Genomic DNA, 16,984 nt, shown 5'->3' with positions numbered 1-16,984 from the left:
CCTGGTGTCTGGCTGCGCGTAATCAGCAGCCAGGCGATTTGCCTCAGCCTCCCACCCCGCCATAAAGGTCTCCCCCTTACTTTCACAGAGATTGTGGAGCACACAGCAAGCAGAAATAACAATGGGGAGATTTCTTTGGCTGAGGTCAGAGCGAGTCAATAATGAACGCCAGCGACCTTTTAAACGGCCAAATGCACATTCTACCACCATTCTGCACTTGCTTAGCCTGTAGTTAAACAGCTCCTGACTCCTGTCCAGGCTGCCTGTGTACGGCTTCATAAGCCATGGCATTAAGGGGTAGGCTGGGTCCCCAAGAATAACTATGGGCATTTCAACATCCCCAACGGTTATTTTCTGGTCCGGAAAGTAAGTCCCTTGCTGCAGCCCTTTAAACAGAGTAGTGTTCCTGAAGACGCGAGCGTCATGAACCCTTCCCGCCCAGCCCGCGTTGATGTTGGTGAAACGTCCCTTGTGATCCACAAGTGCTTGCAGCACCATTGGAAAGTACCCCTTGCGGTTTATGTACTCGGTGGCTTGGTGCTCCGGTACCAAGATAGGGATATGGGTTCCGTCTATTGCCCCACCACAGTTAGGGAATCCCATTGCAGCAAAACCATCCACTATAGCCTGCACATTTCCCAGAGTCACAAACTTTCGTAGCAGCACCTGAGTGATTGCTTTGGCTACTTGCATCACAGCAGCCCCCACAGTAGATTTGCCCACTCCAAATTGATTCCCGACTGACCGGTAGCTGTCTGGCGTTGCAAGCTTCCACAGGGCTATCGCCACGCGCTTCTCAACTGTGAGGGCTGCTCTCATCTTGGTATTCTGGCGTTTCAGGGCAGGGGACAGCAAGTCACAAAGTTCCATGAAAGTGCCCTTACGCATGCGAAAGTTCCGCAGCCACTGGGAATCGTCCCAGACCTGCAACACTATGCGGTCCCACCAGTCTGTGCTTGTTTCCCTTGCCCAGAATCGGCGTTCCATGGATAGAATCTGCCCCATTAACAACATGATCTCCAAAGCACCGGGGCCTGTGGTTTCACTGAATTCTGTATCCGTGTCTGTGTCCATGTCCTCATCATGCTGCCGCCGCCGCTGCCTCCTCGCCTCGTTTCTCTGGTCCTGGCTGAGCATAAACTCCACGAGAACGCGCGAGGTGTTTACAATATTCATGACTGCTGTCTTGAGCTGAGCGGGCTCCATGCTTGCCATGGTATGGAGTCTGCAGTGTTCACCCACCCAGGAAAAAAGGCGCGAAAATGGTTGTCTGCCGTCCGTTGCTTTCATGCAGGGAGGGAGGGAGGGAGGAGGTGAGGCTGTACCCAGAACCACCTGCGACGATGTTTTTTGTCCCATCAGGCACTGGGATCTTAACCCACAATCCCAATGGGCGCGGGAGACTGCGGGAACTATGGGATAGCTATGGAATTGCTACCCACAGTGCAACGGTGCAGAAATCGACGCTAGCCCCGGTACTTGGACGCACACCACCGAAGTAATGTGCTTAGTGTGGCCGCATCTATTTCGACTTTATACAACCTGTTTTTCAAATCCGAATTATCTAAATTCGGATTAATCCCGTAGTGTAGACATACCCTAAGGGTCAGAACCAAGAAATTTTAGTGTTTAGTGGAACTGTATTATGTCTCTCTCTCTCTTTATAACTTCTCCTAAAATAAATTTTTAAATGTCAACAAAACTAGCAGCAACAAACATTACTTTTGGGCCTCGCTACCTGGAAAAAAAAAAAACAACACATCTATCTTAACCACAACAGACCCTTCTTCCTCATTTTTTAAGTTAATGGATTTTAAAAACAACACTGCTTGGTGTTTCATATATAACAGGGGTAATCTATTTTTGTCAAGATCCAAATTTCTTTGTCAATGTATAGTCAAGGTCCAGATTCCAGAGAAAATATAAAACACACGAGTAAATAAAAAGCTTTTGCAATCCGTTCAAAAGCATCTGGCGATCAAGATTTGCCCCATGGTCCGCCTATCGACTACCTCTGGTATATAATGTATTGCATTATACTTTGGTCTATACACTTTCTTCCTCTAAATCAGATGCACAGGAAAGTTAGTTGCTACTTTTTTTTTTTTTTTTTTTTTTATATAAATACATTCAGAAAGACATTCTATTCTCCAAGACCATTTTAAACAAATAAAAATTCCTGGACCCATACTGCATTTAATACATGTAAAATCTATGGACAAAAAATATTTGCAACAAGATGAGCTACAGAATAATGTTTCATCTGGGTTGAACTACCAGCTAAAGTATCAGAAATTATGTTCTGATTGTGCAAGAAAGACAGCACAATTTTTAGTGGTTCTACTTAGTCAAATACGTGGCAAAGCATACAAGAAAATCTTAAATGAATATTTCTGCTTTAAAATTATTTACTCAAAAGGTTTTGAAGATGGTATTTTAAATCAAAATATTTATTGAATATTTTTCTTGGTTATTTCATATTCAAAGATATTTGAATATCAAGATATTTCCTGTGCTGTTTGACATACTGCAATGTTTTCAGCTAAGAACATACAAAATTATAGTCATTAAGTGCTTCTTTCTGCTAACTCTGGTAGTAAATGGATTCTGCAATAAGCTAACTTATTAAGGGTGGATTGCTGGATAAAGTATCTCTGCCTACCAATAATCCTCAAGTAGTTCTAGACAAAATAATCCATATAAAGAGTGACTAAAATATCTTTAATCATAAGTATTTTGGAACTTTTTTTCACAAACTCCTTTACCATTACTAAAAATGGATGTTTGCTATACAAGTTTTCAAAATCTTGTTTTAAAAATTATCCTTTTTCCAGTAAGGGACTTCCTGGGTTTGAATTTTTTTCAGAGTAACAGCCGTGTTAGTCTGTATCCGCAAAAAGAAGAACAGGAGTACATGTGGCACCTTAGAGACTAATGCTCTAATAAATTTGTTAGTCTCTAAGGTGCCACAAGTACTCCTGTTCTTCTTCCTGGGTTTGAATGGAACACTTGGACAATTTTATATGCCCAAAGGATGTAGGTTTAACACAATCTAAAGACATCTTATTTGTAGGGATTTGTGCTAGCTAGCATTTGCTTGAGGTATATATATTTTTAAATTATCCTTGTGATACCCTGATGTTAAGATATTACAAAGGAAAAACTGCTCAGTACACTCAGATTCAAAAACAAAATTCATATAATGTAAGTCGACTTAACTACCTTGATCCCTAAAGAACAAAGTACAAACATTGAAATATGCATATGCTAACTGAAATAAATGTTATTTTTGAAGTAAATGTACATTTACACTGTAGTTTGCTTTTTTTTTTTTGCATTTCACTCACTTTAAAAGTGGACAATGATTTAATTTCCTGGTTCTCGTGCACTTAAGCCAATACTGGTTGGGTTCACAACATAATAGAGCAATATTTTAAAAGGGCTTGGAAAAAAAAAAATCTACTGACCTACTCCTATTGGCAAGTCTTCCCTGGCAATTTGGTTGGGGTGTTTAATAGAAAATTGAAAGCTTAATCTAAACTTTCATTTTTTAGGTATCAAAGATAACCTCACAGATTTGAACTGATGCAGTGCTTCCTTCCCCCAGTCCACAAATAACTAGTGCCTTTGCACCTCATCATCACCTTCCCTCCAACTCTTTGGGGTGGAGAGTGAGAATACGCTGTTTCTTCCCCCCATCCCCCCTCACCTCCTTTCTGAAGGAGACAGTGAGGGAAGAAGAGCAAACAATATTCAAACTTAGACACTTACTTGACAAAGGATACAAAAAACACAACAACAGATAATCACATACAGACAGCACCGTGGCAGGAATCCCAGGAGCTAGGGTTTGGGGGCTCATTTTCCAGCTAGGTACTATCCCTGTATTTCACTGGTGCTCACACAGACAGACGCGGCAGTTTAGCCTGAACCAAACTGTGCCTCTGGTATAACGGACATTAATTCATTATAACAAGAGCTAACACACTGTAGAACACATGCAGGAAAAGCAGGCTTATCACAGCACCAGGACAGATTCTGGTTTCTGACCCAATGCAATAAATAAACAACACTCAGATTAGAAAGCAATAAATGCTTTTAAAGTGAAAAATTTAAAGTGTGCATTCGGATGAAGGCTAACATTTGGATCTGAAAAGTTTTCACTGAAGAGTAACTACATCAAATATTTTTCTACTCTAAAACATTCCAAAGTTTCTGGACTGCCAATTCAGCTCTTTTAGTACTTCATTTCAGTAAGAAAAATTTACCGAGGAGACTTCCAGAGAGACATGGAGGCTGGGGGAAAAGGAAAGAAAGGTCCTGAAAGAACTGACTGGAAAACTAGGGAAAAAGTTGACAATACTAGTTAAGCACCAAAGAGGTTTTTCTTCCCTTTTAGTTTCCTGTTCTCGGTCTTCAACAGAAATACTGGTGTGCAAATTAGTCCAGATTTATATTTTTCTAATGGAAAAATCAATGCATCACTGTGGTCATAACTGCACTAGCCACCCACACAAAGTTATGATCAGTATTTGCTTCACTGTTTATCCTCCTTTTAGATGTAATACCAAAACAAAAAGGGCACCTGAAAACAAAGCATATTCACCCTCCTCATTACCAATTCAAAAACAGCTAAGACTGAGGTTGAGACTGAAGCATCACCGTTTACAAAAACTACTGAGCCATTTAAACTTGATTAAATGAGATTATTAATTGGCTAACAGACAGAATGCAGCCTTCAGTATCTTAAGCATCTTCTCAATTAATTTAATTTAATTTTAATCTCATATTAAGAAGACTTAGTGAATTTAATATGCTATAGAGAGAAGTTTAGCTTTTACAGCACATGTGATTACACTGAATACTGCATTTTTACACACAAATAAGAAATAGCAGCAGGTATTTAGTTTATTTTCTTCATATAATTTTCAAGGCAATCCTTATTATGAATAAGATATTTTACGTCACACACAGTGTACATAGGGGGCTTGGCTACACTTACAGCTGTACAACGCTGTGAGGTAAACCTGTCTTCGTACAGCTGAGTAGAGAAAGCGCTGCAGTCTGTCCACACTGACAGCTGCCAGCGCAGTGGCGTGGCCACAATTGCAACATTTGCAGCTGTGCTGGGAGCGGTGCATTATGGGCAGCTATCCCAGCATTCATGTGGCTGCAACGTGCTTTTCAAAACGGGGGGGGATGGGGGGGAGAGGGTTGAGTGTGACAGAGTGTGGGGGGAGAGAGAGAGTGCTTTTTGGAGCGTGTCAGCACTCTGTTTTGCAAGTTCCGTCCCCCTGCTCATTCATTCATTCACTCACTCAAAGCAAACCGCAAACTGTGTGCTTTTTCTCTGTGGTACGAGCTTTGAAACCAGCACTTCCACATTCCTGCAGCCAGTCACAACAATGGAGAGGATTTTGGCCACTTGACAAGGTGATCAGTACAGCGCTGCACGTTGATTCCTGGTACACACTCACAGGGGAGAGTCGTAGCCACTCCACTGTATCTCTTATGCTTCTCGGGGACATGGAGTACCTGCAGCAGTGTACCCAGGGAGATACAGCGCTGTACGTGCCTTGCCAGTGTAGCCGGTCAGTGAGTTACAGCGCTGTGGGCGGCTTTACAGCGCTGTAACTCGCAAGTGTAGCGAAGGCCAGAGTACAACTATTTTCTTGATTTTCATGTTCATTACTCCACCCACTAGAGAAAGAACCAAGGAATATCTCTGAGGTATGTTTGAATATTAGTTGTTGGGTAGTTTGTTTTTTTAATATATTTAGTAGTGGTCAAGGCCACCAATCTAGACCGTAATACACTAGATATTGTATACACACACACACACAGGTAGCATGGTCTCATTAACTAAAGTGTTCTAATTAACATGGCTAATTGTCACAATGTAAACAGAGACTGAACTTAAGAAGCAAAGCGAAGCAGGGACAGGAAGGGAACAGTAGTAAGCTCCATCAGTTACAAACTAGCACAGTTTCTGTTTTAATTTTAAAACTTCCCTGTCAAACCATATAGCCCTGAGCCTTCTTCCATTTCCCCCCCAACACATCCCTCAACCCGTGCCACTTCCCGAATCCCCCATTGGCCTGAAGTGGCGAACCCCGACCAGTGGGAGTTGCAATCAGCCAAACCTGCGGACGCAGCAGGTAAACAAACCAGCCCAGCCTGCCAGGGGGCTTACCCTGGTGGGCCGCGTGACAAAGGTTGCCGATCCCTGACCTAAAGTATAGTGCTCAGGGCGTGAAATTTTTCACAGCCCTGAGTAATGTAACTAAATGGATCCAATTTTTAAGAGCAGACTAGGCTTCATACAGGACAATCCTTTTTACTTATAGTCCCTTATCCTTCTGAATTTTAGTATCCATCTACTCTGGGGATTGTACCCACCAATGTACCTGTATGGTACAAACCCTAAGCACAGACATGCAAAATCTCTACATGTTTCAGTTTGCACTGGTACAACTTCTCTGTCCAACTTGGGCTTATAATATCTTGCCTATCTACACCAGGGTAAACACCAATGCAGCCAAATCAGTGATTGGCCATTAATTGCTTAATTAGAGCAATTCCTTACAAGTCACATTGAGCTCCAAGTTGTGCGATGCACCCTTACCACTTAATGCAGCGGTTCTCAAACCGTGGTCCGCGGCCCCCTGGGGCTCCACGAGCCCTTTCAAGGGATCCACGGGGCCCCGTGGCTGAAATCCAGACCCCAAGCTCTAGCGCCCCCTGCGGGGTTCAAGCCAGGAGGCACGGGGCTGAAGCCCTGAGCCCTGTTGCTCCCTGTGGGGTAAAAGCCATGAGCCCATGGGCAGAGTTGGGGGCATAGAGGACACTGCCCCCCCCCAAAAAAAACTACAGCACAAGAGCACGGCAGTCCCGGGGCAGCGCCACACCTTCCCCCCCACCCCCTGGCCAGGTTGGAGGCGGGAAGCCAGAGTCAATGTAGTGGCAAACAGCTCCCTGGCAGAATTTCCTATCTAGGTTGTACTGAGCATGCTCACCCGAACTGAGCAGGCTCAGCAGGTAACTGCTATTGGTGGGAAAATGTGCTGGCTGCTGTTTTTGCTGTTACAACAAGCAGTGCGGGGCAGCTGCTGCTCTGGCAGGTGCCATGGAGCAGGCAGCCGCAGCATTCCCTCCTCCCTCTCCTGTTGGTGCGCTGGGTTGTAGCTGCTCCTCAGCCCCAGCCCTCTTTCCACCCAGGTTGGAAGACCCAGTTCCGTGGCTGGCAGACCCCTCCGGGAACAGGGACCGCAGGGGAGCCCTCCAAGCACACAGCCCCTAGTACCCCTCTCCCTACACCCTGAGCTACTACCCCTCTGCCCGCACACAGTAACATCCACCCCCTCCCTGCACCCACAGCCACCCTGTATGCACATAGCCCCCAGCTACCTTCTCCCCACCTTGAGCTACCCCTTGTGCGCACACAGCCCCTATCCCCTCCCTGCGCCCGGAGCTAACCCCCTGCCCTCACACAACCCCTAGCCACCTCCACCCTGCACCCTAAGCTGTTTTCAAACTTTTCTAGCTAAGCTCCCCATCTTTGAGTTACAATTTTTGGTTGCAGCCCACCCTCCCCCCCCCAATCCAGACAGGCAGATGGCCTGATAAGGTGGAAGTGGCACTCCCTCCCTGGACTGCTGGCCCCTGCCCCCCACCCCCAAAATAGAAGTCAAACTACGCCTATGCCCAAGGCCCCTGCCCTAAGCCATCCACCGCTGGACCTGGAGTTTTTATAGCACATTGAGGGGGGCCTCAGAGAGAAAAAGGTTGAGAATCCCTGATTTAGTGCATACTAGTGCTCCCACCCAGTCTATTGCCGCTAGAACTGCAGGAGGGTTACAGAAAAGACAGGCAAATTTAAGGCCCTGTCTACATGAAGCTTGCACCAGTTTGCCTAAAGAGGTTTCTTTAAAAAACAGTTTAGTTAAACTAGTGCAAAGCCTTGTGTGCACATTGTTAAACTGATTTTAAACTTTGCTTACAGAGATGTACTTACCAATGCAAGCTAAATTATATAAATGAGATTTAAACAGGATTTCTGCTCTGGTTTAACTAAACCTTTTTTTAAAAAGCACTATTACTTGAACCAGTGCATGTCTGTGTTTAGACAAGGTCAAAGAAAATACACCTCTACCCAGATATAACGCTGTCCTCAGAAGCCAAAAAACCTTACCGCGTTATAGGTGAAACCATGTTATATCGAACTTGCTTTGATCCGCCGGAGTGCGCAGCCCCCCCGGAGCACTGCTTTACCGTGTTATATCCGAATTAGTGTTATATCGAGTCATGTTATATCGGGGTAGAGGTGTAGTTCAGGCAAGTTCTAACCAGTTGCAACTATCAAAGGTCCAGCTGCATCACAGAGTTTTCATCTGCAATTATAGCAGTGGTAACAGAAACCAATGCACTGTTGTCTTGTGAGTCTACAAGCCATACTATTCTACCATCACTAAAATTCTCACTCATCTTAATGGTGTTTATTTAGAAGTCTGTGAAAACTCAGGCCTGGTCTACACTAGAAAATTAGCTCTGCATAAGTACACTCAGGAGTGTGAAAAATCCACACCCTTGAGCAGCACCGTTAAGCTGCCTTAAGTCCCGGTAGACAGTGCTAGGTCTGATAAGAATTCTTCTGTCAACCTAGCTGCTACCTCTCATGGACATAGGTAATCTATGGCAATGGGAGAATCCCTCCTGTTGGCATAGGTAGTGCTTACACTGAAGTGCTATAAAAGTGTAGACAAGTCCTCAGCGCTTACCTACCCTATGATTTCAGCTACTGGGATTACTGCAGCAATGCAACTCTTAGCACAGACCCATGCAGTTTACCATCCGTGAAGCATTACACATAATATGCACTTCTGTAGCTTAACACCAAAACTTTGTTTCTGCAATATGCCGAATCTCAAATCTTAAGACATCTAACACTCAAGTCCAAGAGTGAGATAAAAAAAAACTTTCTGATGAAATTCTGGAATTTTTGCAAGCCTCTCAGATTTTAAAGGAAACCCAAGTTTTATTCTCTCTGGAAGTCACATTTGATGGTATTTGGAGGAATTGGAGGTCATGTAAAATAAGTTAGCAGACTCAGATCAAATTCTAATGTACAGGCACCTGCATTTCTCAGCAAGGGAAGACTGACACCTTACACTACCCAAATTGGTATAGATAGATGTCTCAGCAGCACACAATCAAGAATGAATTGAGACAGACTGAACATCCCTTGCATCCCTAAAAGTAAACCTTATTTTGTTTTGGAAGATCGAGGCATATTGGCAGTTATCTGTATGAGCATTGTAATATCTAAGCTTGCACTGCCACTACCTATTCTAGAACATTTCACTTTCCAGCGCTGACAATCAGCTCTTAACAACAAAGATATACAACTAGCTCAATCAATAATTTTGCTTCCCCATCCCTAAATTTACTGGTATTTTATGGCACTCACTGCCACAATTTGAGCTCATTTATGCAAATTAAATTTCTCCATACTAGCTTAATCTTAACTTGTTTGAACATACCATGTGAAAGTATTTACCTAACAAGTGAGATAATTTAAATGAAATCCAAGTTATAATTGGAAGTATTAATTCTACAAACAATTGTTACATGTGAAAGTGTTGTTTTTCAGAGAGAAGTGTACAATTACTAAAAAGAATAAGGCAAACTGTAGTTTACATGCAAGCCATGTCTCACTTCATAATTACTTAACAGTTCAGTTTTCTTTAACTAGGAAGCAGAGCTGACTGTATACATATCTAATTTTACAACTTTTATGTACATAAATACATAAAGTCTATTCAGGAAAAAAGAATACATGCATGAAAAAGACAAGTCATTTTAACAATGTGATTCAACACACTCGTGGAGTGCCACGATAGCTGTTCTAAATAATTGAAGTACACAACAAACTGATAAATGAAGTAGACTAATAAAATACTTGAGATTGGAAAAAACATTATTTTCAGTTAGCAATGAGCTCTGGCCATTGACATTCCACAGTAAAAAGAGACAGCCTCTACCTCTACCATGCTACTTAGTTTCAGTATTAGATTTCTTCTACTAACCCAAATTGCAAGACAGTTCAAAGTCCTACTCCCAACTCATTAAATAAATCTTATTCAAATTCTTCAGACAGAACCTCATTACCCAGAGCAAACAGAACTCTATTTACCTATCTGTGCTTTAAAATTAGCATAGATCCAAAGCCAACCAGAAAATCTAAAATAGAAATGGAATAACAAACTTCACTTATTCTGAAAATGAAAATATGCACCCCAACAAAAAATGTTCTTTGAATAATCACATTTCAATACAGAATGTAATCTGAGACATTTGTTTAATGCCAGTCCTAAAGCACGTAGTTAAGATTTGCTTGATGCGTATTCTCCTCTATATTACCTCAATTTGATTACACAGTATTTCCAAAATAATTCATTCAATATTCTAACGCAGGGGAGGGCAAACTACGGCTTGATTCGGCTCATCATAAGGCTTTCAATCCAGCCCGTGGCGCAGCGGGGCTCAGGCAGGCTCCCTGCCTGCCCTGGCCCCATGCCACTCCTAGAAGCGGCCAGTACCACATCCCTGCGGCCCCCGTGGGCGGGCGAGAAGGCTCCATGCGCTCCCCTCGCCTGCAGGCACCATCCCCCGCAGCTCCCATTGGCCGGGAATGGGGAACCGTGGCCCTCAGGCCAAAGAGTTTGCCCACCTCTGTTCTAACTCAACCACTATATTTGAAATCACATTTCAAAAGTTACATTCAAGTTTCCTAACACAGAAATAATATTTTCACCTATTTTCTCTTGGAATACATTATAGCATACCATAGAGAAAATTTACACAAGTGCATGGCTAAAAACACCAACACAGAGCTTCCACTAACTTCCATCTACTCCCTGTTTAAATATAACTTAGAATCATCTTCTCTTTTACAACCTTTAACTGGGAACAAAGGTGGAATAAATTGTCTTTTTCCTATTTTCTTATTTAATAATAATTCACAAGATTCTAATATTTTATTTTCTACTATTGTTCTAAGTGTTAAATAGTCATTAAGATGATTAGTTCATTTTAGAGTATCAAAACAATGTATCCACATAAAATATTCACATGAGCAGTGTTACAGTGAAAACTGCCTCACACTATGATCTTGTCCATACTAGCACCTCCCTTCCCCACCTAACAACCCCTATTCTCCACCAATTGTGGGAGCACAAGTATAGTTTGGGCTCAGACAGCCACATTATAACATATCCAGACTTGCACTGCACAAGTTAGACAAGACTGGTTAAGGTACCCTGTCTACTCTACCACTCATAGTTGCTAACGCTGGTGGAGCTGAATGGTAGGAAAATTGTAGTGTAAAAGTGTAAATAGCCTCAAATACTCCATTTACAAACAATGAACACAAACTAAAGCCAAGAACATCATTCTTCATCCCTCACATTTTAAAGTACAAGCTGATACACTACTATACTACTACAACATGTCAAGCACATTGCAGTAAAATGAAGCATATGTTCTCAGAGATGCAGTAAGTATAATATTTAACTATTTGGTGTTGGAAGTACCATCAGCAATGTGTACTTCGGATAACATTTCTAACAACATCCTGTGCCACAAGAGCTGTAAGTCTGAACATTTGCAAAAATGTGCTTCTCACTATGAACAGCATGGTTCTTAATTAGCAGGTTCCTGACACAGTTCAGAGCAATTTTAAACATTTTATTTCTTTATCGCGTCATTTTATAGCATTTCTACCTAAAGTTGCATGAATGCATTATAGTAGAGTAGCCTTTGGAAAGAAGATTTTAATATTGACAATCAAGCTGCTCGGAAATACAAGTCACAGTCCATCAACAATTAGGCCTTTTAATATAGGTTGATACAGATTTCAATTGCAAGTTTTGGTATTACAATCAAAATCAGAAAACTCAAAATCAGTTCTAAAAGATGTATACAGTGGGTCAAATCAATACAAGCATTTATATTGTACCCGTCACTTGCCATCTGGCACAACTTAAATATCACCTTCCCCAACATTCATGGCAGAAAACTGCAAAGAATAGTAGAAAAATGGGCAATAGCCTACCATTCTTACATTAGTGGTGCTTACTCATAAGAGTTGTCCCATTTATACATTACTAATGCAAGTAAGGAACGTATATGAGACCACAGCATACTAAGAAGTGCTTTCATAAGTCTGAAGATGTTTACAATTTGTTGGAGTGCCTAAGCTTGAACAGAAGAGGAGGAAACACTCCTCTATATTTTAGGTTGTTGTGTTTTTTTGTTTTTGTTGTGAGGGGGGTTCAATGTAAAATATTCTGTTCACCTCACACTGAAAAGGTTTTAAGAAGTTTGCACAGATCTAACACCTACTTTGGACTTTAAAAAAAAAAAGTGTGGGGGGGGGGAGGGGGGGGAAGATACATGGTTTCTTCTACCCAAATATGAATATACTAAAGAATTCTGAAAACAGCTTAAAGATCAATTTATTCTTTTGTACTATAAAAATCTGGTTAAGTCACACACAAAAAAAAAACAAACTCATCTCATTAATCAAAAGACAGATATTTGAATAACTACTTTAACTGAGAACTGTGCTAAAGTTACAATATGACACATTTAAGCACACAATGGTAAATGCAGACAGTTTTTTCTTTTGCAGAATTTCTGGGAAAAGGTAAGAAAAAAAATCAGATTAAAAACAAAACTGACAGTTTAGGAGTTTAAAAATGTAATTACTATAAATAGGATGTTTGGTAGCCAGGAATCCTGTCCCAACAAGAGAGAAAATTAAAAAAAAAAAACAAAAAAAAAACCTGTCCTTCTGAAAACTTTTTAGATACACACATCACATAAGCACATATGTACAAACACTCAGGCTATATCTTGAATTGCCCAGCCATTTCTTGCTATCATAACATATGATGGTTTCCATCTGCACCTGAAATGCTCAAAAAACAAAAAAATATCTAGACACTAAGTTCAAGAAATCATTACTGTCACAATGTCGAATAAACTAAATAAAATTGATCTCTGCTATAGTACAGTGCACACTCCTTTTAAAGTGATTATTCATAGCATTGTATTTAATCCTGATTTAAAATGTACTCACTACGAATAATATACAGCCACACTTAGGAAATTTCAAATTTTAATATCTTGACAAACTATCATTCAACTCACTTTACGTAGTATCTTGCACCTTCAAAAGTATATGCTTCTTCCCAACCTGTGGGTAAGTCTAGAAAACAAGAAGTGATACATCATAAGTTTTATAGGCTAGACTAGTAGTACAGAGTTACAGCAATGTGCATACCTGGCCAATATGTACCTTTGTCTACATAGAGAAACAAAATTCAAACCGTTAAAGATTATATAAAGAGTCAACAAAAAAATTGTCTGGGCTTAAACCATTCCCTGTAGTGTGCAAGCAATATAAATGGTGAAATTAGATTAGCATTTTCAGAAGTAGTAATTCAGGTAAGGACAGATGTAAACCCAGAAGTGTTCCTTCTCTTTAAACAATAATTAGAATTGTTGCAGGCCTAATCTTAAAAAGTAGTAGTTCCAAATTACTTGATAAGGTAAAGATTTAAGCAAATCAATTTACAAAGTTCTGCAGTGCGCACAAGTCACATGCACCCTAACAAGCATGATATCCTCTTAAAATACACAACAGAAAATATTTTATATTAGCATAGGTACATCACTAAATACTGTCTCTAAGACACACACATCAACTTTCTTGCAGCGTTTACAACTCTGTTCGACACTGCATGAAAATACATTTACCTCACATCTGGGGGGGAAAGAGGTGACTTATTTTTTCCCTCTGTTGAGTATCAGTTTCCTAAGCAAAAGAGTCAACAAGGCAGAAGCCCCATCTAGAGAAGTAAAATCTTGATAGAATAACTTGAGGGACAGATTTTTAAAGGTATTAGATACCTGAAAGTCCCACTACCTACATGTTAGGTGCTTAAATGCCTTTTAATATCTGCCCCCGAGCCTGTAAAAGGTGGGGATTTTGTGTGGACTTAAGGGAATAAAGGCTATTTAAAGATGCTTTGGGTTTTTTAAAACAATTCATTTTCAAAGCTAAGACAAAACTATCCAGTCTAATGTGTCTGTTTTCTTTATCCCTCTAGTCTGCTTTTTCACTCCATGATATATTGCAGTCTCTGGGGGGGGGGGGGGGGGGGGAGAAGGGGGGAGAAGAGGGAGGAGAGAGAGGAAATCTAGAGTCTTTTGATAAAAGACTAGGGGAAAGTATGGACCAACAGGATGCCTCTCCAGTGTAAATAGGAATGGCCATCACATGGAGAAAGAACAAGTCTCTCATAACTGGTGCTCTCACAAAGTAGATACTACCTCAACTCTTAAAGAAGACAATCCCCTGCTAACAGTGTGAAATATTTGAAGGATGTTATTTTTTTGCAAAAGTACATGTACATCGGTTATTTGGTCACAATCCCTCCTTAAGACAGAGACTTCAATTTAGGTTACAAAACCAAAATCAGCCAAAATAAGTTACAAAATTCTGTCTACATACGGAAAATGAATGAACACGTGCACATTAAAACGGAAAATACAGACACAGGTTTGTTTTGTACATGATACTGCATCTGTTATATGTACATGATAGGACACAGAAAATACTTTACACTAATGTTAAAAGAAAATTTAAGTTTACCTGCCAATAACTCTCCTGTTAGATCAATACCTGAACACTGCATAACAAAACTGTTTCCTCTAAAAGAGGATAATGGCAAACAAGAAGGTAGAAATAAAAATCAAGCATTTAAGTGATTAGGATAAAACATCAATGATTCAATAGAGCCATTAACAGTTATTTAACAAGGAATTCATGTGTGACTAGTAGCAATGTCCAACAGCAAATGTACCTCATGTACATATGCTGCTTTACCCCTTCATAGTGGATTTAAGATAATTTCTCAGTTAATATGAATGCTAATTACACAGGGGAAGAGCATGAAACCAATGGTTCTACTTCCTGCATTTCAAAGGCTCATGGTTATAACTCACAACTATTCACTGCAGATAAAAGTGTAGGGAGATTTAAAATAAGAAACCCACTCCCCCAACTGGTCCCAACTCACAGGAAAAGAAGAAAGGGAGGGAGCACAGTCAATGTTTTTCAATAATCCTGGGTGATATTTTAAAATAAAGAACCTCTTGAATGCAAACATGAAAGAGGAATACGCCAATAACTTGCTCAGTTGCAGATTCTCCTCTTCTCTCCCCCATAGTTTACACGAACGAAAACAACTGCATTTATAAACACACACAGCCTCCCAATGGCATTTGCAGCCTGCGTACAGTTCCAGCAGAGAGAGAGTTCGGCTCTGGGTCTCCAAAAGCGTCTACTGAAAATCCTCCTCCAGCACCTCCTTCTGCTGCTGTTTCTCCCGAAAGGAGCAAACAGCAGCCACAGAGGAGACGGATTCCACCCCCAAATTACTCCTCATGCTTCAGCCCCTTTTCCTCCTACCCATGCCACTCTCTGTCACTTAGAAACACGCACACGCTCTCAGCCTAGATTGGAAAAAGGCGGGGGGGGGGGGGATTTCTAGATGACTATAGTTAGTGGGCTCTCCCATGGCATTTCTAATACACCTATCGTAATTCTCTTTAGGTGCCAAGGTCTCCAAAGGAGGGACAAGGAAGCAGCGCTGCTGGGGGGGGGGGGTTATGTGGGTCTGGGGGCGAGGATGCAGCTGTGAGGACTCTGACGGGGGAGGAGGCAGCGGTGGGGGTGGGAATTGGGGGTGGGGTGAACAAGAGGCTCTGGGGGGACAGAGCAGGGGTGAGGCAGCTCCAGGGGGTGGTGCCAGCGGCGGGTGTGGGGTGAAGAGAAGGGTGGGGTGGGGTCGGGGTGAGGAAATGGCTGGGGCAGGGGGGAGGCGAAGGCTCAGGAGGGAAGGGCGCTGGGGGGCTGCACTCGCAGGCAGCGGCGGCTCCCCAGGCGGTCGCTGCCCCGGCGGGGTACGGGCGGGGCCGTTACCTGCGCTGCGGCGGTGCCCGGTGATCACGGCCTCTCCGGTGTGCGGGTGCAGCCAGGTCGTGCTCTTCGCCTCCTCGCTGCGGGGGGGGACACAGACACCGGGTCAGTCAGCGCCAGCCCCGCCAACGCCCCGCGCCCCGCCCGGCCCGGCCCCGCACTCACTTGATGAAGAAGAGGCGGCCGCCCTGGCTGATCCCGTAGCTCCAGTTGCCGGGCAGCGAGCACAGCCGCTCCGCGCTCAGGTCCGCCATGGCCGAGCCGCCGCCACCAGCGCAGCCGGGGAGGGGGGTACGCGCGGCCACGAGCGCGAGCGCGTCACCGCCGCCGCCAACACCTATAGGGGAGAGAGGAAACCGCACCAACCGCCCGGCCCCGCCCCGGCCGCCGCGGGGACGCGCCCGGCGCCGCTGCGCACGGGGCGCCCTGGAGCGGAATGGGTCCGCGTCCTGCAGGGGGCCTGTCGCGGGGCTAGTGCCGAGGCGTTTCCCTGCCGGTACTTTCCGTGGTGCCGCCTCTGCCCTTAAACCAACCCCGGCCGCTTTGGGAGCGCGGGGTGGGCCCTAGCCAACCACACGGCCAGCGAGAGCGCGTCCTTAGAGACCGAGCAGCGCCCTGGGCTCACCTGCGTGGGGATGAGCCCCGTGCAGCTGCAGGCTGAACTCCCTGCCCCGGGAGCGGAGCAGGCTCCAGGCCAGCGGGGGCAGCCCTTCAGAAAACCCCAGCAGGGAGTTAAAGGCGCAATTAACCTGAAACTGTGACACCAGCTTTCCTCCCTAAAGTTGTTCACATGATTAGGGTGACTAGATGGGGTGGGGGACAGGGACACTCCCGATTTTGGGGTCTTTTTCTTATATAGGCTCCTATTAACTCCCACCCCCTGTCCCGATTTTTCACACTTGCTGTCTGGTCATACTAGTTCACATGCATCACCTC

The 16,984-nt window shown here is 43.3% G+C and overlaps 1 protein-coding gene across 7 annotated transcripts in view; it reads right to left on the bottom strand.

The window, feature by feature from the left end:
* Window positions 1-16,383, bottom strand: part of PLEKHA5 (pleckstrin homology domain containing A5) — a 274,187-nt gene extending 257,804 nt beyond the window's left edge. For 4 of the 7 annotated variants that reach the window (XM_054036266.1, XM_054036274.1, XM_054036283.1 and 1 more), the window contains exons 1-3: window positions 16,214-16,331; window positions 16,052-16,128; window positions 13,213-13,270 (exon numbers count right to left, since the gene is read on the bottom strand). In XM_054036266.1, the coding sequence (XP_053892241.1) occupies window positions 13,213-13,270; window positions 16,052-16,128; window positions 16,214-16,302 (224 nt within the window). In that variant the 5' untranslated portion in view covers window positions 16,303-16,331. Of the gene's footprint in view, window positions 1-12,498; window positions 12,697-13,212; window positions 13,271-16,051; window positions 16,129-16,213 lie in introns of those variants that run through there. The other 3 variants (XM_054036319.1, XM_054036329.1, XM_054036293.1) reach the window with 3 other exon arrangements.
* Between the last annotated feature and the right edge of the window lie 601 nt (window positions 16,384-16,984).

This window comes from Malaclemys terrapin, chromosome 1 (genome assembly GCF_027887155.1).
Source record: "Malaclemys terrapin pileata isolate rMalTer1 chromosome 1, rMalTer1.hap1, whole genome shotgun sequence".
NCBI classification, from domain to species: domain Eukaryota; kingdom Metazoa; phylum Chordata; order Testudines; family Emydidae; genus Malaclemys; species Malaclemys terrapin.
The sequence above is the reverse complement of the archived record's forward strand: the minus strand, read 5'-3'. Positions and strand labels throughout refer to the sequence as shown.